Here is a 22245-nt window from a genome sequence, read left to right as displayed (position 1 = left end):
AGAGTGACTAAACCTTTAGACAAAATTATTCCTGGGTTAAAATTGAACAAACAGGAGAAAAGTTAAATTGGTTTGCTAAATTTGAAACACTTTCTTTACACACTTAGCAACATGGTTAAAGTAGAAAGAACACCTCAAGGCTCACAGCAGCTGTTTTTATACTGTTGCCCAGACACTTACTGCCCTTTTTTGTATAACTTTCTGTTGCCATTCTTACTAGCATAGATGCACATTGCACAGCACTACAGGTCATATAGCAATAAACTATGGTACTGCAAGTTTACTACAATTTTCACAGTGTAGGCTATTACATTAAAGCAAAATTTGACTAAGTTAAACACTTTCATTTCATGATGAAAAGCAAACGTAGCAAGATCCTTTTTGATGATTAAAAATTCTTGCAGAGAAACTTTAAATTTCAATACAATTGAAAAAACATAGGCAAAACAATCATCATCCAGAAAATGTAAAATGAGACAATAATGATGCGGTACCCATTATGGTAACACACAGCACAATTATAAATGAAATGCAACAGATGACTGGAAGTGCTCAGTAAAAAGATACCATCATTGAGCAAACTACTTCCTTTTCTGTAACATCATCTCATTTGTAACACCAACACATCCGGTATGTATTGAACTGTGGTCTAAAAAAAAACTTCTACAAACGGTCTGTGTAGGGTTGTAAAGGGGTGGAAAGTTTCCGGGAATTTTGAAGGACCCGGGAATATTGGAAATTTTCATTTGGCATTTATTATGTTTAAAACATTTGTTAAATATTTCATCAATTAGAAAAAATTCCAAAAACCTATCTTAAGCATTTATTATTTTCTTTAATTATATCAACACTAATTTGGTGTTAATTAAGAATGCGGCTTATGCATACTTTTTCAATATTTAAAAAAAATACTGGTCATATTTCGGAACACTCACACCAAGGTTGGCAATAGGCTCGCAAATAAAGGGTGGAAAAACTTGTCAGTCAGGTCAAACTTGGCATTGTTTAAGCACTGAGCAGTGTGAAGACAAGTCAACTCAAATTAAAGTTGACTATGAAGTCGATGACGCTGCTAGAACAGTCATTAGTACATCATCTGAAGAAAGCCGAGCAAGAGGAGATGCTTACCGGCAGCAACTAGAACAACGACTTTGTAACTGACTCAGTATTGTAATACTGACTCAGTATTGTTTTTCTTTGTAAAAAAAAAAAAACAGATTGGTCATGATTCAATTTTGGAGTTATTAAACTAAACCATGTGTTTGTATGTTCTTAAGTATTTTAGTTATACATAGTACTTTTATTCTAAACAGTATAAAGCCATTATTTTCCTGTTTCAACATCAAATTATGATTGTTTTGAAAGTTTCCGAAAATTCCCAAAATTTCCATGGAAAGTTTCGGCTCTGAAAATTCCCGGGAATTTTGCAACCCTAGGTCTGTGTACCACTTGAAAACAAATTAGACAGCAAATCAAAATATGATGAGTTTGGTGCTATAAATGTCTATCATGATAAATGAAGAACTAGGGTCCATGTGCGTAATTGCAACCATTAAAATGTTTGCATCCACTTCACAAATTTGTAAATATTTTGCAATTGAAAATAATTTGACAGAAAAAAATTTAACAGTTTATGTATCTAACTATGTATAATTTAACAGTCACTGTTATCACAATTTGTGTATAGGCCTAAATATGTTTTACATTTTTATGCTATGTGACTTGTTTTTTGGTTTTAAAATCATGTTTTCAGAACAACTCTGTTTTATATATACAAAAAAAAGGCATCCTGACTTTCAAGCAACATAAAAATAAATTTGTCAACAAGAAGTCTTTTATCAGGGTCTGCGACGAAACACAACTGTTGTGGTGTTAAAGCAAAGTCTGTAAAAACATCCTTGAGATAGAAGTAAGATTGTCTGTTTGATATTAAGCACAAGCTCAACTTTTCATTATGACAAGATAAATGTTATAAACATGAACTAATGTATGATGCATAAATATGATGTTATAAAGATGAATATGATCCTATTAACTCCACTTCTGTACATTAGTTAACAGACAAGGGAAATGACACAGCTGGACAAAAAGGAAATTTTACATGCTTTACAGCAGGGGTCACCAAACTACAGCCCGCAGGCCAAGACCGGCCAGCAAACTGATTTCATCTGGCCCGCCACGTGCTGCGGAAATTACAGCTGCACTACAATTTGTACATGTACTTCCCTTGGCATTAGCAACCGTCTTTGGCTTTTTGTGTAATAGAGACTTCTTAGTTAAAATTGTTCGTTTTTATAGTTTGTTGTTGTATGTTGAATTCGTACATTTTTCCACTAGGCAGCCTACATGTTGGTGTTCTGTTTTTATTATTAGGCCACCGCAAATGGGCAGGGGATGGAATGGAAGACATTTTTTCATCTTCCATCCTGAGATTTTCTTCCATTCCATCTTAGAAATCTTCCATTTCATCTCAGAAACCTCTTCCTTCTTCATATTTTGTGATCTCCCCGTTGAATATGCTACAAATAAACCTAAAAACTACAGGCTAAATTTAAGCTAAAAATTTAACAGCAGTATTTTCCTAAGGATTACGTACCGCTTGGTGTTAGGCGTTGGTTTAATACGAACCAAACATCGAATTATTTCAGCAAGCAACGTAATATTTTGCATGTCTTGATAAAGCGTTAGAAAGTTAATGATGGAATTGGGATGGAATGATGGAAGATTGTCTTCCATCCCATCATCAAGATCTTCCATTCCTTTCCACCCTTGACATTTTCCATCTCAAAATCTGTCTTCCATTCCATCCCATCCCATGCAAATGGGGACTGCCTAGGCCAAATTTGGTAAGATGTAACGTTTTTTCAAGAGCACGATGCCCTGTAGTGTATCACAGCAGGGGATAACTTTTCCAGCTACCTTTCGATTTTCATCACAACTTTTCTATTCCACCGCTGACTTTGTTATTTATTGTGCTCAATCCAAGTCAATGGAGATTCTAAATAGTTGTATATCTTTTCACAATTTACATCCGGCTCGCAGATAATCTCGCAGCAATCCGGCTCTCAGAGAAAAAAGTTTGGTGACCCTGCTTTACAGTTTACAAGCTATAATTGGTAGCTATACTAACTTATGCTATATGCTTCACAGGCTGTAGTTGATAGCTATACTCAGAACTGCATAAAGTTTCATTAAGGTTTTTTATTCCTAAAATTTTCCAATGTTTCGTTTTGAATGTAGCAAAATTAGTTGCTTCGCCTACTTACTTTTCTTTGTCCAACACACCCAAGCAAGACCATCAGCTGTCAGATGAGATCGATGACTAAGTCTATGCCAGTAATCCAAACTTGAAAGCCTCTACAAACAGTGTTGCCAGATTTTTTGAAAAAAAAGAGCCCAAAAATGAGCCAAAGCGATTTAAAAGTAGCCCAATTTGTCGTCGCGACTTCGACGATCGAGCGACGAAGGCGCAAGCTTTCTAGGGGGGTTTTGGGGCATGCTCCCAAGAGTCATGGACAAAGCAACATCTTTGTCCATCATGCTGATTGTGTAGATACAAAATGCATACACTGTTACAACATATAAGAAGTAGAATGTTCAATATTGAATCAAGCATTGTTCAATAGAAAAAAACTTAGACGGGACAATGCTATATATACAGACTTCCTACAAATTCCTATTTTCAAATTCAAGATACAAATGGTTCTATAGTAGATGCTAACGCATAGCATAAGCCCTTCAACTCAGATGAACTACTAAGAACCAAGACCCGACAACATTCTATCATCAACTGCTGAAGCTTCATTTTCATAAATAGAGCTGTCATACTTCAGCTCTGATGACCGAGGATCAAACGGCATTTTTCCAATTGTTGCAGCAGAGTTCTGATCCTCAAAATCGCTGACAAAAGTTGAAGTCCCATACGATTTCGCAGTTTGGTTTTGATTGCAGAAACTCTCGAAAAGGCTCGCTCAACCAATGCATTGCTGATTGGTAGCCTATACATTGTCAGTGCCAATTGAGTGACTTCTCTAAATTTATACTCCCCTGCACTGCAGCATTTCTAAACTCGTACACCTTGGTACATAAAGTAGCCTACAACAATTTATCATTGTTTTTTCATCATACAAGGAAGACGAGTTTACATACAGTAAATTTCTCCACTGACATTCAATTTTTCCAACTTTAATTTATAGCTTAGACACCAATAAAAGCTTCAAACATTATGGCACTAAACCAAGATCATAACTATAATTTCCGATATTCGATACAAGTGCAATTTCGCTTTCGCCACTCGCCAGTCAGTCCTTCCATTTTCCCGGATGAAAATGAATACAGCATTAATGTAACAACAGTCAAAGCTGCTCATGGTCAGCGGTAAAATCAATCCTCATGCCAAATCATAAAAATAACGTCATTTTTTTCGTAATAAACCGAAACTTTACCAACATTTTCAAAGGCTCGTCGGATTCTACCAATTATTCAATTTTGCCAACTCAAAATTCATTGCCAAACAACTTAAAATTCTGCCAAATTTAAGCGCCGTATCGCGCCAAATAAGAGACTGAAAGTAGCCCAAAAAAGCGCAAGTCGCAAACCAACATTTTTTGGCGCCAAGCCCAACTAAAAGTAGCCCAATTGCAGATAAATCGCCCAATCTGACAACACTGTCTACAAAGTATGCAATATTGGCTTGCCAAGAACCACCGTCATTCTGATTAAGCTTCCAAAGAGGATTTCTGAAAAAAAGATTTTTTACAAATATAATGTTCGGTACTGTATTAAAAAAAGGTTTAAGCCTTTTTGAATGCCAGTCTTCTGAGGTTTCCAAACCAGGCCTTTTACTCTCTCTTCTTTTTTTGAACCTCTACATTTCTTCAGTTGAATTTTTTCTTTTTTGAGAATAACGGTCGAGTCAAATTTTTCCTCAACGAAAAGTCACAGAACAAAACTACAAAAACAGAAGTCATCATCTGGCAACACTGCTTGAAACTAAAAACAAGTGTTGCCATGACCTTTACCAAATTTTAGCATTAAATTTATCACAGCTTTGGCAAGCACAAGAAGCAAAACTGTAGATTTAAAGCCATCACTCAGACAAAACTTTTGATATATAGGCTATGATTTCCAAAACATAAAAAAACAAAAACATTACAGCTAAGGCACATTCCAACGAATTAGGCTTCAATGGTCAATCAGGCTTCAGTGGTGCCGGATGTTTAAAAGTTGCCTAATTTTTAATATTTTTGGATTATTTAATATAGTAATCAATAGTTTCATACCCCCAAAGATGGAAGCTGAAGCTCAGCGAAACCAAAACAGTGACAACAGCCTTCCACTTAAACAGCCGGGAAGCAAAGCGTGAGCTCCAATGGAAAAATCCTGCCCTTCTGCCCAAACCATAAATATGTAGCGGTAGTCCCGGACAGGTAGCTCACTTACCAATTACCATCAACATTTGGAGTCACTACTCAAAAAGATCTCAACACGCACAGCTTTTCTAAAACGTCTGGCCGGCTCAGGCTGGGGATCCGGAGTTGACACCCTGCGCATTGCCACCATTGCGCTAGTTCACGCTCCAGCACAATACTGTGCACCTGTCTGGAGCCGCAGTGCCCACTGCCATCAAATCGACACTGCCATAAACAACGCCTTGCGTATCGTGACAGGATGCCTGCGACCTACAACATCGCAAAATATCCCTGTCCTTGCAGGCATCCAACCAGCTGAGCTTCGTTGCGAAGTAGCCATCCTGTCTCTTTCTCGCCGGGCTACGAACCCCAACCACTTGTTCCACTCAAGTCTCTACGAGTCTGTGAGCGAGCAACCTCGGAGACTGAAATCGAGACACCCATTTGTACGTGCGCACAACTCCTGATGAAAACCGCTGAAAACCAACCCATCAGTGAAGCTACCTGGGCGGTCCACCAATGAAGTTCGGAGTGGAAGAAAAACTCCTCAAGACTTCAAAGTTTCATTTCCGACACCAGCCCCCACTCAACTGGAATGCATTTGCCAAGGAAGGCCTAGGCAGTGATGTACGCTCATATAAAAAATATTGACGCCGTCAGCGTAAACGCAAACGTTAGAAAAACCTACGCCATATACGTCAACGCAACTTGTAAAAAAAGTTGGCGGCGTCATCGTATAGCCTACACTAGCGTAAACTTATTTTGTTTGCTAGGTGCCAAACATTCACACGGTATAAACCACTCGAAACAAACAAGTTTTATTTTGAATTTCCACGAAGAAACACAAGCATCTGAAAGTGCTCATCTGACATTTTGTTGTGTTTTGGTTCCAATGTGTCTTTGCCCATTGAAAACATTCTTTCAACTGCAGCGCTGGAAGGTATTGGTGTGTTGTAGCGAAAAAAATACATTTAAAAGTAGGCTATGCGTTGACGCTATGCGCTAAAAAGTCGCGAAAACTTTAAGGCGTAGCCTCAAGCGAAAACTATCCAAAAAAATGTGGCCGCAAGCGTTAGCGCAAACAAAAAGTCTACGCCGCAAGTCCGCAAGTCTGCGGCTTAGAATTTGCGGCGTATACGTACATCTCTGGGCCTAGGTGCGGCTCAACCGCCTGCGTACTGGCGTCGGACTATTCCACTCTAACATGCACAAATGGGGAATGGCTCCAACCGCGGTCTGTGAGTGTGGCAAGGAGAAACAAACCGCAGACCACACCATCTGTAACTGCGCCATCTGTCATGCGCCAAATGGTGTGCGTGGTCTGCATGAAGTGGATGACGAATCCATTCAATGGCTGCTCGGCTCCTGCTCAAACACCTAGACCTAGAGTCGCTGTCACTGCCCAAGGGTGGTAAAAGGCAGAGCCCCTCGACCCCTAAAGTGGAGAAGAGTTTCATGAAACAACGTTCCACTGAAGTTGTGGTGTTGAAAGTGGGATATTATCTGGGGCTGTATCCACTTTTAGAATTCGGGGGGTGATTTTGGACAGTGGGTTAAAATCATCATAGTCATTTCAACTTATGGAGGGCTACGCCCCCCAGACCCCCCATTGCAGCATCAGCTTCATTGATCATAAACGTGCACAGGGTTTCCAAATGGTTCCACAAACTAGGCTATGTTTCGGAAATGGCAGTTTTGGGTACGCATTTAACTAAGTTAAAACTCCACAGTGTAAACGCTTGTCTCGTAGTTCAGGAGGATACATGGAGGATACAAAATGGTCATGTAGCTCATGGAGGATACAAATGGAAAGAATTTCAAAGAAAACTACAATCTGACAGAAAAAAAAATTGCAAATTCTGCAGAAAAACTAAAGACAATGTGACCCACGTCCTCACCGAGTGCGCCTTTGCACAAGGAATATGGAAGCGCCTGAAACAACAATATTTTGACCTAACCAAGGAAGACATAGAAATAACAAAGGACATGATCCTTTACAACCAACTCCCTGGAGGACAAAAGAACAACCTGATCCTTCTGACCATGATGAATATCGCCAAGCACACCATCATCCAAAAGAAGATATCTCTGGACATAGGCGACACATATATACAGGACACAAAACGGTCCACCATTCAAGCCCTGTGGGTCATCATGACAAAAACGAAAGACATAACACAAAAGCATAACATTCCTTTGTCATCTGACATTTCTACTCCTTTCAAACCTCTTCTTACGGTCAGAAGAAAGAAGAACTAGTCGAGATCCACTCTTCAACCGCCCTCTCAGTCGTCCTCGGTGGTAGGGATGACTGATTGCAGCGGTGGATATCACTAGCACAGTACGGTCGTAGATCACCTTTGAAGAAGCTTAGACAGCCAAGGGCGTAACAACCCACCTTTAACCCGTCCCTCTCACTCATCTACAACGGCCTGATGCCGGAAGAGTGATTGCAGCGGGAGATCTTTACTCGTCCCTCTCCGTTGTCCCACTCGCCCTGGGATGACAGCATTGCAGCGGCCCATTCCAAGATGACTCTGGGGTCAGCGAAAGCTACCCTCCCTCTGGCCGCTCCTCTCTGGCATCTCCGCCAAATGAGGTGTCAGACTGCAGTGGCCCGTCTCCCACAAGCAGGTGCCCTTCTTCAAGCGGGCAACAAGAAGATACACACACACAAACAATTTCAAATAAAATTAAAATTAACTCTCTACCAAAATGCGCTAGTTCTTGAGCTTGACCCGCCATCTCCTAGACTGCTCCAAGATCAGCAAGAGGAAAGTCGAGACAGGCAGATCAGCTTGAGGCAGCCACTAACCAAACATTTACATCCACAGATTACCATCTACCGCGGTGGGTCCCTTCGGTCGTAGTGAGTCCCTCGCCTCCCTGGTAGGTATCTTCCATGTAAGTATGGTGTGCCTGCTGAGTGTTTGGGTGTGTGGACGGCTCCCGGAGCGGACGCACTAATGATGAGACAGGAAACAAATCCATTCCATATGGACAATTTGTAAACCTGCAAAATGTAGTGGTATCCATCTTGAACTCTGAGCGTTGCGCGACGAAAAAAAAAAAAAGTAGTTCAGGTTGCGCAAAGAAAAAAAAAAGAACATTTTTTTTTCAAAATTTGATCAATAAAATATTACAAAACCTTTGATAAGGGTGATAAGGGTACCGTAACGTGTATTAAGGTGTATTTGTATCGTAATAGACCTACCGTTAACTTAAAAAGCCAAGTCAAGCATTTGCCTAGCACGGACTGAAAGAATCAACAAATCGGCAGCCGTGGCCGAGTGGTTAGCGCGTTGGGCTCGCAGTCGAGAGCCTGCATGTTCGACTCCAGCCACCTGCACTTGCTGTTGTTTCTCTGGGCAAGAAACTTTACGACAATTGCCTCTACCTAGTTATCGATTTCGAGTAATGGGTTGGATGGATGGTCATTTTATTTTTGTTTGGATGCGAAACGCCGAAACACACATAAAACAAAAACTGACAGTGTGCATCCAATGAGAGAGTGCGAAAGACCGTAGCCCTGAAGGCGTAGGAGGTCGTCGAGTCTGCACTCTCTCATTCAAATAGTTACACAAAAGAAAGTATTGCGTTGATAATATTGTTGCAAATTGACACAAAAAAGAAGAAGGAAGGAAGAACAGAAAAAACAAAACAAATACAGATACTACAAACAATAATAACAATTAACATACCGGTAGTCAGGTAGTGGATGTCGTTTTTATAGCTCTTGATTATTGAAGAAGTGTTTTTTGCACATTTTACTGAAATATTTGAAGCCTTTGTTCATGTTTTTTTTCATATTTTGAGGTAAATTGTCCCATACCTTGATTCCCATGCATTTTAAACTTTTTTGAAATAATTGGATATTTGCCAGTTTAGTATAAAGTGAATTGGAACTTGAACGTCGGGTGTTATACGAATGAATAGATGATACATGTGTAAAGAAAGTTTTGAAGTTTTCCGGTAGTTTATTATTATAAAATTTGTACATAAATTTGCTTATTTCTAGTTTATAAGTAGAATTAACAGTTAGTATTTTATTTTCTTGATAGAGTGGCAGTAATTTAGTTTTCATTTCAAATGCTCCTGTAACGATTTTAATTATCTTATTTTGTCTAACCTGAATTCTATTCAAGTATTTTGTGGGTGCGCATCCCCAGTTGATAATTCCATATTGTAGGTGCGAGTGTACAATGCTATAATAAATATTGATTAGAACTTTTCTAGTAGTGAATTTTCTAAGTTTGCTGAGTACGCCTGAAGAAGAGGATAGTTTTTTGGAGAGGCTATCAATGTGTTTATTCCAGTTGAGTTTGTTATCTATTGTGATTCCTAAGTAGCGCGTGTGGTCAACTTCTTTAATTATTGTATCATTTAATTTTATTTGCATATCGGAGAGTGTAGTCTTTTTATTGTTAAAGAGTATGTAGTTAGTTTTACTCAAGTTGAGTGTCAACTGATTGTTATCAAGCCAAGTGTAGAGTTTACATAATTCTTTATTCATTATCGGTTGGAGGTTGCTGGTAGTTTTTTGAGCCAAATAGAGAACTGTGTCATCAGCATAGAGTAGAGTTTTCAAATTAGTTGCATCGGGAAGATCGTTTATGTAAACTGAAAACAAAAAGGGGCCAAGTACACTGCCCTGAGGAACTCCAATAGTAATATTTGAGCGAGAAGAGTTGATTTCCCCGCCATGTACATATTGCTGCCTATTGGTTAGATAGGAATGAATAAGGTTTTTAACGTTTCCCCTTACGCCATAATGATTCAACTTGTCGATTAAGATTTCGTGATTAACTGTATCAAATGCTTTTTTGAGATCTATAAATACTGAGCACACAATGTGATTGTTGTTTAGTTCATTTATGATATCTTCATGAAAGTGAGTAATTGCTAAATTGGTTGAGTAGTTTTTGCGAAATCCAAATTGCAAAGGGGAGAAGAGTTTATATTTGTCCCAGAAATTAGCCAAGCGTTTGTGAATGATTGTCTCAAATATTTTGTTGAAAGGCGATAAAATCGATATCGGTCTGTAATTCTGAGGTTCCTGCTTGGAGCCTGATTTATAGATAGGTATGACTTTACCAAAACTTTGGTAGTACCAAATTTAATTCATAAGTAGAGTAGACAACCGGAAACAGACATTGCCGTCGGCTGCAGCATGGGTCAATCGGAAGGCGAACATCGATGCATAGCGCTCAAGTCCGCTTTCCCGCAATGCAGGATAAAGATAAACAAACAAAACAAATACCTTTTTTTGCAGATCCCATTTCCAGCCCTGCTTTAAACACATTTTTTGAACTCATGCGATAAAATGATGGCGAAATATGAAAGATTGTGTTACACACAAACTTGAATATAAATTAGTCGTCTTGATTTTTTCAGATTGTTGAAAACTTCGAATAAACTTCTGTGATGCTCAAGAAAAAATAGGAGCAGCAATTTCCTTTTCAAATTAGCCGTCATCCTGACGTATCCCTTGTCCGTGTATTCCATGAAACCGTATTTCTCCTCTCACTCGGACCTCCGTCCAGCGCTTCCACTTTTGTGGTAATTACCACAATTGTGGAATTTTCATCATGCTTGTGGTAAAAATGTGGTAATGAAAAATTTGTGGTAAAAATGTGGTAATATGGAAATTTTGTGTGGAAATGTTGCCAAAATGTGGAAATTATAAATTTTGAAAATTTAACATAAAACACTAATAATAAATAAGAGCATTAAAACTGTTGTCCTCCAAAGTCGAACAGATATGCAAAAAACTACTTATAATAGCATGTGACTAGCATGTTCCGCTGTTTTCGGTTTGATTTTGGAATGTGTCCTGACTTTTGACTTTGAAGGTAGGGTGACCATGTGATCATATTCATAGTCAATATGTCTTTCAGATTCTAGCTGCGGTGTCAAGTACAGTACTTTGCAGTGGCGTAGCCAGGGGGGGGGTTACAACCCCTCCTTTGGCACGCATGTGACGTCACGATATTGAGAGTGATGCTTTCAGTCTCTATGTCTTTAAAACAAAGTTTGCCTAATTTTAAATGAAACTGCATTAAAAGAGCGAGTTTTTCGAATACTAAACATTCCAATATCTCAGCCAGGAATTAGCAACAAGACAACATAGAGACTTAGCTTTATTACCGAAAAATGCCCAAGACAACATGAACTTATTCTTTTGCTATGCCACCAGACAGCACCATTTTACAGGAACATTTATACCCACATTTTTGTTGAAAATGCTCTCAGAATGCACCAAATTTAAAGTAATTTTTCAAATTTTTCTGGGAGAGGCCCCCAGACCCCCCGCCGCTGGGTGTCGCCTTTGGCGAAAAGGCCGGCGGGCGAAGCCCGGCGCCGTCAAAACCCCCCCTTTCAAAATTCCTGGCTTAGCTACTGGTACTTTGCTTTCTTATTTCGGACGTTCTGTTAATAAACTGAGTAGTTGTTTTAGGCCTTCTTTTACACTATATAGTGTAAATATAACCAAATAATAGCGTTGCCGGATAAGGAATTCTGTCGTAATTTGAGAAAAGTTTAAAGCTGTTGAAAACAAAAACTTGCATTTTAGAAAAATTTTTAGTTCTGGATAAAGATCAAAACCCTAACCTGATTCCTAAGTCTTACCTTAACCCTTACTAACTTTAATCCTAACTCTGACAACACCTGATAGTAACTATGGCAACAAGTGAGTAAAAATAGCCAATGTGTTAATGTAAAAGTAAGTCAAAATACGGTTAAGATCGGGTAAAAAATCACAGTAAAAAATGTGGTAATCTGAGGACAAATGTGGTAATACAAGTGGTAATCTAGCTTTGTAAAAGTGGAAGCACTGCCTTCGTCCTCCAGTCTGGATGAAGTGATGTTGTTGTAGTAATAGGCGTAACACGCTGAAAGAAAATTAGCTAAAGGCTAGTACACAAAGGAGAATTTGTAAAAGATGGCTTCAGTTGGCCTGTATCCGGTCTTGTAGTCAGACAAAAACAATCAATCTTCAGCACAACCAGTAAAATTTTTGTTTGGTTTGTTCTATGCTTAGTGATCACCTTATGCCGAGTCTTCAAAGTTAACATATTGTTAGTACCATAAAAAGCAGCCCACAAATAACCCTGAAGCACAATAAGTCATGTCGAATTACTTGTAAGTGTGGCAGATTACCAGGGTTGTCGGTATTTTACCCGACCCAAAAAAACCCGGGTGGGTTTTTTTAATAAAACCCACTTAAAAAAACCCAAAAAAACCCATAAAAAAACCCAGAGCATCATATTTGTCCAGTTTTTAATAGAAAATTAAAAAAATGAACAAAAACACTACAAGGCACTTAAAACAAACTTTAAATTTTAAAATTAAAATTTTAAAGCAGAAGTAAATTTTTTTAAAGCAGAAGTATAGTAAAGCAAATTGTAAAGCATTTTAAAGCAGAAGTAAATTTTAAAATTGCGCCTGCGGTGCAAAATTAAAATCTGATTTTCTTTGTAGCTGCATTAGATCTTTGTGGCATAATGTTTTCGCCTGTGCCGTATGATTGTGGTGAATTTCCAAGAATAAACTGAAAACGCAGTGGATATTGTACAGTGCACAAAAATCAAGTAATGCCACTTTGTGTATACTACACTAAAGCTCATTTATGCAAGAAGGCCTTATAGTTAAACTGGTGAAAGTACTACTCTATTGTAGTCTGTATTAGTGTATATACATATGATGTGAAATGCAATTTAGGAGGCTATTTACCAATTACAGATTCTGGATTCTAACGCATGGCTGTTTCAGAGCATTTGCCTAAATGGCCATTGGCCACGCAATTGCTCATCCATTAGTCATTACTATATATAATATATATAAATGATAAAAAATATTTAAACATGATGGCATAAATGCTCCTTGCCTTCAAATCTAAAGCAAATGATGCAATAATGTGATTTTTACCACGGTAGCATCAACTTGGTAGCCTATTGAAATCAGTGGATGATGCAACATCCAACTTGATCTTGAAATTAATGGATGATGCAACATTCAAGCAACAACAGCCCTAGTGCATTATTTTATTGAGTTATGCAAGCATGTACTGTGAGTGAAAGGCACTTTTTTCGTAAAAAGTAGTTTTGAGGTGAAATAAGCATGAATCTACCTTTTTTTACATCTTTTTTAAAAAAACCCAAAAAAACCCGTTTTTTTTTTGAAGAAACCCGGGCGGGTTGGGCTTTTTTAAAAAAACCCAGGTTTTTCTCAACCCTGCAGATTACCCATAGGGTCATAAGTCACGTTTGCCCACAAACATCCTTTAATTTGAAAGTGGCTATTTTTCCACACTTATTGCCATGATTATAATCAGGTGCTGCCAGGGTTAGGATTAAAGTTAGGAAGGGTTAAGGTTAGAGTTAGGAATAAGATTAGGGTTTTGATCTTTGCTGAGAACTAAAAAAAAATTCCAAAGTACAAGTTTTTGTTTTTAACAGCTTTAAACTTTTCTCAACTTATGGCAGAATTTCTTATCTGGCTACACTATTGAGGCTATTATTACACCATGTAGTGTAAATATTGCCACAGCCACAGCCTTTTAATTTACTGTAGGATCTTGGCAAATACTAAGGTAAATGCCAAAGTACGGTAATTAAACAAAACAATAAATGAATGTGCTGATGAAAAAAAAAATGCTAACGTAAATATTTAGCAGATTTATTACAGTTCATTACAGAAAGTTTTTGTCAAAATAGGGACATTAAAAGGCGGAAATGCGGAAGGCGGAAATAAGCCGGGCATGAAATGGCGTATTGTCCGCAGAAGTAGCGATTTAATGCCGATGTAGAAAACGCGGAACTACAATCTTGGCGTCCATATTGTTTAACATAGCGATAAATTCATCATGAAATTCATCATGAAATTCATCATTCGCCTTTACAAAGTCTAACTGTCTAAAGCGCAAAGTTACAAAGTCAGTTGTACAAGTGTTCTGTGAGGCAGAAGTAAATTTTAAAATTGCGCCTGCGGTGCAAAATTAAAATCTGATTTTCTTTGTAGCTGCATTAGATCTTTGTGGCATAATGTCTTCGCCTGTGCCGTAGTAACTAAAAGTAAGGTGCAACCTATTTCGTCTCCTGAACACTTTGTCCCCTGATTCATCAATTGTAGAGTTGTGCTCCTTTGACTATAGCCCTTGGGCCTTGATTCCTCTCATTATAATGAACAGTATGCTGTTCTAGAGAGAAATGCCTACGGCGTTAAGACTATGGCCTGCAAACTCAAGTACGTGTCAGTTACTGTACTTTATATTTGTAGGTTTTATAATTGCTCTCATTGTGAAACATTGCATCATTGTTGTAGTAGAAGCATAAAACAATGATATGTGATTACTGATCCATACTACTAGTAACAGACATCATTTTAATGTTAATAATTTTTTACCAATTTTCTGACATCATATGTAATATGTATCTCTACTTCTTTAGTTTCCTTATTGCCATGACAGAAACTTCAAAATCTTTATAATGTACTGCAATTTGCTGGTAATCACTTGTAATATGTTTTTGTGGCATTGTGGCAACTAAACTTCTTCCAAATCTACATAGCTAGTTGTACTCATGATTTGTATCATGATATAGTGATGTTTTTTAAAGTTTTAAGTTGCTTTGAGATATGTTTTTTTACCTGCATAGGTTTGATTTTTTCTTTAATTTCAACCACAAATAAACTACACTAAAATAAGACCACCACTTTTTTTTTTTAAATCTAAGTCTGTCAGTGTAGTTACAAAGCCCAAATATTGATTATATATAATGAAAAAAATATTTGAATATTTGATATTGATTATAATATAACCCTTAGAAGTTTGTGAATTATTCACCAGGGATTTTCTTATAAGAACCAATGAGAACAAATCCTAAAGTGGCACAACTAATTGGGCACATGCCAAAGTATCAACACCTAAATTTCTTGCTTGAAATATATTTATATTATCACTAAATAATTTCATTTTTTTGAATTTCTGAAACAATTAAAGTCGATATTAAATTGAGCAATTGCTCAAAAGTATGTACCGGTAGCGAAAGAAAAGTTTTGATGTAATTATTTTTCTTTATTATATAGATTAGGTTTGAACACCAAGTAGTGTATATACCAATTTTTGAATACAAATTTCTGTCTGTCTTGAAGTTTCCTGTCAAAATGGGAAACTTCTTTGCAAAGCTGTTTGGTGGTAAGGAGATGCGCATACTGATGCTTGGCCTTGACGCAGCTGGAAAAACGACAATCTTGTATAAACTCAAATTAGGGCAGCCGGTGCAAACTATTCCAACTGTTGGATTTAATGTTGAGACTGTTCAGTACAAGAATACTCGGTTCAATGTGTGGGATGTGGGTGGCCAAGACAAAATTCGCCCTCTATGGCGACATTATTATACAGGCACACAAGGACTTATATTTGTCATCGACTGTGCGGATACTGATAGAATTGAAGAAGCTAAAATGGAGTTGCACAGAATAATCAACGATCGTGAAATGAAAGACGCAGTCATTTTAATTTTTGCCAATAAACAAGATCTTCCAAATGCAATGAAACCACATGAAGTGCAGCAAAAACTCGGCCTTACTTTATTGCGAGAACGAAACTGGTATGTTCAGCCATCTTGTGCAACGACAGGTGATGGTTTACAAGAAGGACTCGAATGGCTTGTATCTAATCAAAAACAGTAGTAGAACGTTTCATCAGTAGCTTTTGTTCTAGGTCTATATGGCAACACCAGGGCTACTTTATACAATCTAGAGTTGGAACAAAGCGGACAGACTCTTTGCTTTGATGTAGTTTTTGGAAAAGATTCAAATCAAGCATAATTGGTAGCTCAAGGAATAGTTTTTTGTTGGTAATTACAAAGTTTGTACTTTGATCCACATTTGAGCCTTGAAATAAAAGTTGCCATGACACCAATACATTCAATGCAGAAATAATTTTATTAAAACAACAAACTTTGGTTGGTAGCTCAACTTTGGTTTTGAATGTTATGTATTGCATACTCCAAAACGTAATTACTGAAATATCTCCCAGTAATTTTTGTAGTGTTCATTGTTTTTATTTTGTTTATTTTTAGTAAAAACATTTTAGTCTTAGTTATACCTTTGTTTCATCATAACGTGTAACAAAAGTCTTCACTTTGGTGAGACTGTTTTTGAGCTTTCAGCTTACTGTAATTTTTGAGCATGTTAAAGTTTTTTGTTATAGACTTCATTATGAATTTTTGCAAAATTTCTAAAAATATTACTTTTTAATTCCTAATTCGATATGGTTAGTGGTAGTGACTACCAGTATCGTGTTGTGCAAACTTATCTCTGTACGTTCATCAACGACATTTTGTCATAGAATGCACTCATTACTCAGTGATATGTGTGGTTGCAGTACAACAATGCTTGGTGTAAGTCAGGTTTATCGATAAGTGTTCAGAAGTAGAATCTTATTTTTTATGATCTCTAGTCACAAAGAAACAGTTTGTCAACATTATCATGGCGTTGTGTTTTAAAGCCAGTGTTTTCATCATCTGATTTCAGCACATGCAAAAGGCTTGCTTTCAATTTATGAGATTATTCCCTAGTTAGTAACAAAAGTTATGAATAATTTACACTGAAAGCGCTTCAATAGTTACAATATGTCAACACAACTCCATGTAGCAATCTAATCCTAACTAATCTCTAATTATAATAATATATCATAAACCTCGAACACATGGTTTTGGTATGGTCGTTAATTAGTTGTGTTATTTAAATTTCATTTTCTTCACTAGTTTATGATATTGCTGAAAGTTATAATTTTTTCAAAACACTTGCGGTGTTTTTGTAGTTGTTTTCTTGAATCTATTTTACAGTCTTTTCTTACAGTGTTAAAACACTAAAACCCGAAATTGTTTGTGTTCATGAAAGCACAAGAAAATCAATGTTAAAATTTGTGGATGATTCATAAAAATATCTTATACTGGTTGAATAGCAGCACATTAGTGAATCTTTGCAATACTGAGCAATGTGTTCGTGCTGGTGTCAATGTGTTGGCTGACCAGTGACCAGCTTAGCAACAACACCAAGAAAGGTTTTGTTTGATTGAGGTTGACAATTGACATGTATGAAGATAAAATCGACTGAACGTCGTCAAACTGTTCTCTTGAATAATAATTTCATAGACTGTGTTTTATCATTAGTTGTTCAAGTGTAAGAATTGCGTAGCGCCTGTTTTGTTTTCAAATTTGATTCTAATTCGCTGATAACATGACGAGCAAGGGTCTAGACTAGAGGCAAAAGCTGAAATGTTGCTGCTGATTCAAGGCTAAATACACCACGAATCGATTGAACATGATCGTGCACTGTTTTTCGCAGGTTGTACGATTAATTAGTAGCAATTTGTTGTCTGCAAAATTTTCTTGTGCTGTCTTGTCACATCGCCATTAATTCTAGTCTGTCATTAAGCAACAGCACGTCTGGTTGTTCATGGGGTAAGGTCTCGAACATGTCCATAGATTTAAGATTTAAAAGCATAAGTTTGCACATAAAGGTTTCCTTCTAGATTCGTGGTTCTTGGTTGGCTATACTTTTTCTTTCACCGGACATGTTTTCAAACAATAATCCATTAATAACATATTTACCCGTATCAACTTTTGCGAATTTCATGCATTTTCCAGCTGTTTGATTGGTAAGCATTGCCAGCAGTCAGTGTTTTAACATACAGAAAGGTGCTGAAATGAAAATCAAACCGTTTTTATTTGTACGTCATAATGCTGAAGATCCATTGTACTTCTGAACCTACAGAAGGGCATGCTTTCATGACCAAGGCCCACTTGTAAGCAACACCTCCAATAAATACTGTACTTTGTAGTTACGTTAATTGAATCCAAATCATGTTTTGGTGATTGCTTTTTCGTCTGCCGGGCGTTTTTTACTGATTCTTGTGTTCAATTGGTTATGTAGAAAATGCTGTTTATCGTAACTATATTCGGATGCAAGTGGTGTAAAAATATGATGGCGTATTGTATAGCACATAACAGAAATTTGGTCTTGTGCACTCTCGCCTCTCGGTGTCTGTAGGTTTTTGCAGAACGTCCAGAGTCAAATTAGTCAATCTACGATGTGATATTTGTCGTGCAACTTTGAGTGCATTTTTTGCTGCTGTATAACCTGCAGAACAAACTACGACTAAGGTCCTGAAATAACTAGCTTTGTGTGCCTAGTAACTTGATGTTTTTGTTCGGAACGACAAATTAACCACCCTAACTGTTTTTGAGTCTGTTTTGATATCTTGAATTGTTTTCAGTGTCAAAACAAGTGTACATCGCGATCCTTGTTAAGCAAATTTCATCACTTAAAAACAATATATGAAAAGTCAATGCATTGTAATGATGAACATTTGTGTGCTCATTTTTTATTGTTTTTGCATCCTTTGCTGTTATTATTCAGTTATTAAACACCACGACGCACGCAAATATAACCTTCATTGTCCGAAACCTGCTTTACTGAGTGTTTGCTCACCATTCGTAGGCGACCTTAGATTATGTGCTACATTATATTTTTCCTTTTGTACCAGCTTGCTTTGTTACAAGAAGTCCGTTGTCCGAGTGCTCTGTGGGTTTTTTTGAGTTTTAATAGTGAGGTGCAAATTTAAAATGCGATTTTCTTCGTGGCTTCAGCATGTCGTTTGCCTTGATTCTTATGTTCTTTAGCTCACTCATTTCGGCAAGCAGAATTTAGGATTTGTTACAATGCTTTAAGATTAGTAATTTTCCAACAAATGGGGAAGTTATACTTTTTTATGATCTACTGTACATACCTATATTATGATGTAACTGCGAACAGTGGCACACCGTTTTGGCCTTCCAGCTTCATCAGTGCATAGGTACGTAGGTATGGCCACGGAGATATATACCTCGTGTGATGTTTTTTTCCATTTGTGGAACCCAAAGAGCTTCAAAAAATAGTACTACCGCCCATCTATACACCACTCTGTACGCATACAATGCCAGAGATTAAACATAACCCTCTGAAGATAGGTCCATAACATTTCAGTGTTGCCAGACTGGTATGAGCTTATTTTGTTGTTTGACCGTTATGTTGTAAGGACTTATTGGTTGAAATGAATTTCATCTTAAACGTGTGGTTGGTTGTGACAGCACTGTAGGCTGTGGTTTACTAATGAACAGGTAAGTCTAATAATAACGGAACAAGAAACGCTCTTGTAAAATACTAAGCTAGCTATGAATCATTGCTCAAGTATCATCAGATTGTATGGTTCAACTTTTCACACTTTTACGTATCTGATGTCCACGGGAAATGTCTTAGTTTGTCAAGGTATGGTGAAATGCAAATCAAATTGCTTAAAATTCTAGTATTTTGCAAGAATGTGTTGTATTGTTGCGTTTATTTGACACAGTCTACCTATACCTGTTCATTGATAGAACATGCCGTGCTGACGCAACCAATTATCGCTTTTATGTAACATGCTTGACTGGACACACAGTTAAGACCATACAATGAATCAACGTCTATCTGGCAACACTGAAGTTTTGTAAGGCGAAAACGGTCCGTTAAAGTTTTGTGATGAAAAGTGATTTCATTTACGTAGCCTACAGATTTCTCGAAAGCACAGGCTGTAAGTTAAATCCTTGCTTTTCTGTGATGTCACTGAACAATGAGTTCATGCAAAAATTCTTGACTTCGTTTTGCATCACATTACTGATTGATTCACCTTTCTCATACGTTACTCCATTACGTCACAGCATATTGTCTTGTAGGCTACCTGTCATTGCATCCTGGTCTTTGTTTTGTTGCCTGCCTGTCTAAAAAATACTTTAATTTCAAGGGTTTATTAAAAAAAGTAGCGTCCTTATCTTATCGCGTCTTTTAGACTGAACTATCATCCTACAATTGCTTCATTTAGTTACGTTGTTGCGTCTTTGAATAAGCCACTCTGTCACTGTAGGCAAATTGGGATTTTCCGAACTACAGTAGCGTAGGTATATGTGCCGTTGCAAAATGGTAGACAACGTCGCAGAAAGGAAAAGTGTGTCACAAAAGCTTGCATAATTTGAGGAAAGCTTATGAAAATATTTGAGGATGATTTTGCTAAATATGATGCAATAGGTCAGAGGTTCTTAACCTTTTTTTGTCTCGTTTACCCCTTAGGGAACGTTCAAATATTACGTAACGCTTTTTTTCCGAATTTTTGACCCCCCCTCCCCCATGTAACGCCAACGTAACGCTTTTTTCAATCCCCCCCCTCCCCCATGTAACGCTTTTTCAGTACGAATTCAGCACAAAAAACTACCATTCCGTACTCGAAAGCGTTACGTAACGTTTTGCTTGAACCCCCTCCCCCCCAATGTGACGCTAACGTAACGCTTTGCATAAACCCCCCCTCCCCCTCGAAGGCGTTACGTAATATTTGAACGTTCCCTTACCGAATGAAAAAAGTAAAATTTACCCCACCGTTTTGGTGGCCCCTTGTGATGTCATCGTGTCCAGTCAACCATGCGAAGAAATGCGAAACATCCATTTTTGTCTGGATTTACAAATATCAAAAACAAGCTGTTTATTTGCCGAAGACACAATTGTTCTTGACGGGGTCCTGTGTAAAATAATGTCTACTCAAATGTCCTAAATAACTATGATCATAGCTGTACGAGACCAAATCATTTTGGGGCGGGGGCAGAACGTAAATTTGCCCAAATATGCACGCTTTTATAGAAATTGCCCAAATATAATGTAGGCCTATGCGGTGCATGATAACAGTGAAAAATTAACATAACAAGATCACCAGCTAGCTAGAATGTCTTACCAAAGTAGGCTACCGTAATCAAGATAGAACAACTGAATTCATCTTTGAAGATACCTTGCTTGTGCATTGCTTGATGCTTCTGCACTTTGGCATGGTAAATTGGTAGGTAGGAGTAACAAATCTTGTTTTACACACCACAAATAAAAAACAACCCCACTTAAATATTGGATTAGGCCTAGTTGCAAATTCCTTGGATTGCAAAAGTAACAAACAGATTTTGAACCAAATTTAACCGGACATATCCCTAGAAGCTAGAAATTATAATATTTTGCCAGCTTGCATGGCAGGTTTTAAGTTTGGAAAGCTTTGAAATAAATGAATATGATTGGTTTGAGATTATATATTTCAGCAGTAGCATTTTAAATGTTGGTGAAGTTAACATGACACAGTTGCATAAACAAACTAAAGATTTTATTTTGGGGCGCAACTGTATCATTTTGATTTGGGTAGTTTTATAAAAGTAACAAAGCTAAGCAACACCACAACATTAACATTACATTTAACAGGTATAACATTTTTTTGTTAAATGTTGTGGTGTTGCCTAGCTATGTCTGTTTATGGTTGAAAAAGTACTGTAACCTCTCCACCCGAATTGTTTTATGAAAGTATTCACCAGATTTATATACAGTCATATTTTGTAGTTGCCCAAATCAAGATGATGCATTTATGGATATTATGAAAAAAATTAAACACTATGTAAATTTTGATGCCGAGGCAACTGCATCAGTGCATCATGCCAATTCGGGCAGTTTTATAACTAGAGTATGATCGGATAGTTTCATATTTTTTGTTGCCCAAATCTAAACGATACAGTTATGTAAATGGGAAAAACTAATAAATTTGTTCATTTTGGGGAAACTGCCTCACGCTAATTTGGGCAGTTGTATATTTTAAACAGACTACCGTAATCAGTTTCATCGGATAATTTCATGTTTTCAGCTGCCCAAATCAACACCATGCATTTGTGAAAATTAATAAAATTAGCTATATAGCAAATTTTGCATTTTGGTTTGGGCAGTTTCACAAAAGTAA

General features: G+C 37.3%; 1 protein-coding gene across 1 annotated transcript; it reads left to right on the top strand.

The window, feature by feature from the left end:
• The first annotated feature begins 15501 nt into the window (after positions 1 to 15501).
• Positions 15502 to 18962, top strand: LOC145780481 (ADP-ribosylation factor 6). The gene has a single exon (XM_082592092.1). It carries the CDS (start codon positions 15576 to 15578, stop codon positions 16101 to 16103), a length of 528 nt encoding a protein of 175 aa, XP_082448218.1. The 5' UTR covers positions 15502 to 15575; the 3' UTR covers positions 16104 to 18962.
• Positions 18963 to 22245: the final 3283 nt, after the last annotated feature.

Source organism: Aplidium turbinatum, chromosome 12 (assembly GCF_918807975.1).
Source record: "Aplidium turbinatum chromosome 12, kaAplTurb1.1, whole genome shotgun sequence".
Lineage (NCBI taxonomy): Eukaryota > Metazoa > Chordata > Ascidiacea > Aplousobranchia > Polyclinidae > Aplidium > Aplidium turbinatum.
This window is presented reverse-complemented; position numbering and strand designations above follow the sequence as displayed.

Bases quoted from the DNA above. Each gene is read 5' to 3' on its own strand.
- LOC145780481 (XM_082592092.1), top strand. From the start codon at position 15,576: ATGGGAAACTTCTTTGCAAAGCTGTTTGGTGGTAAGGAGATGCGCATA.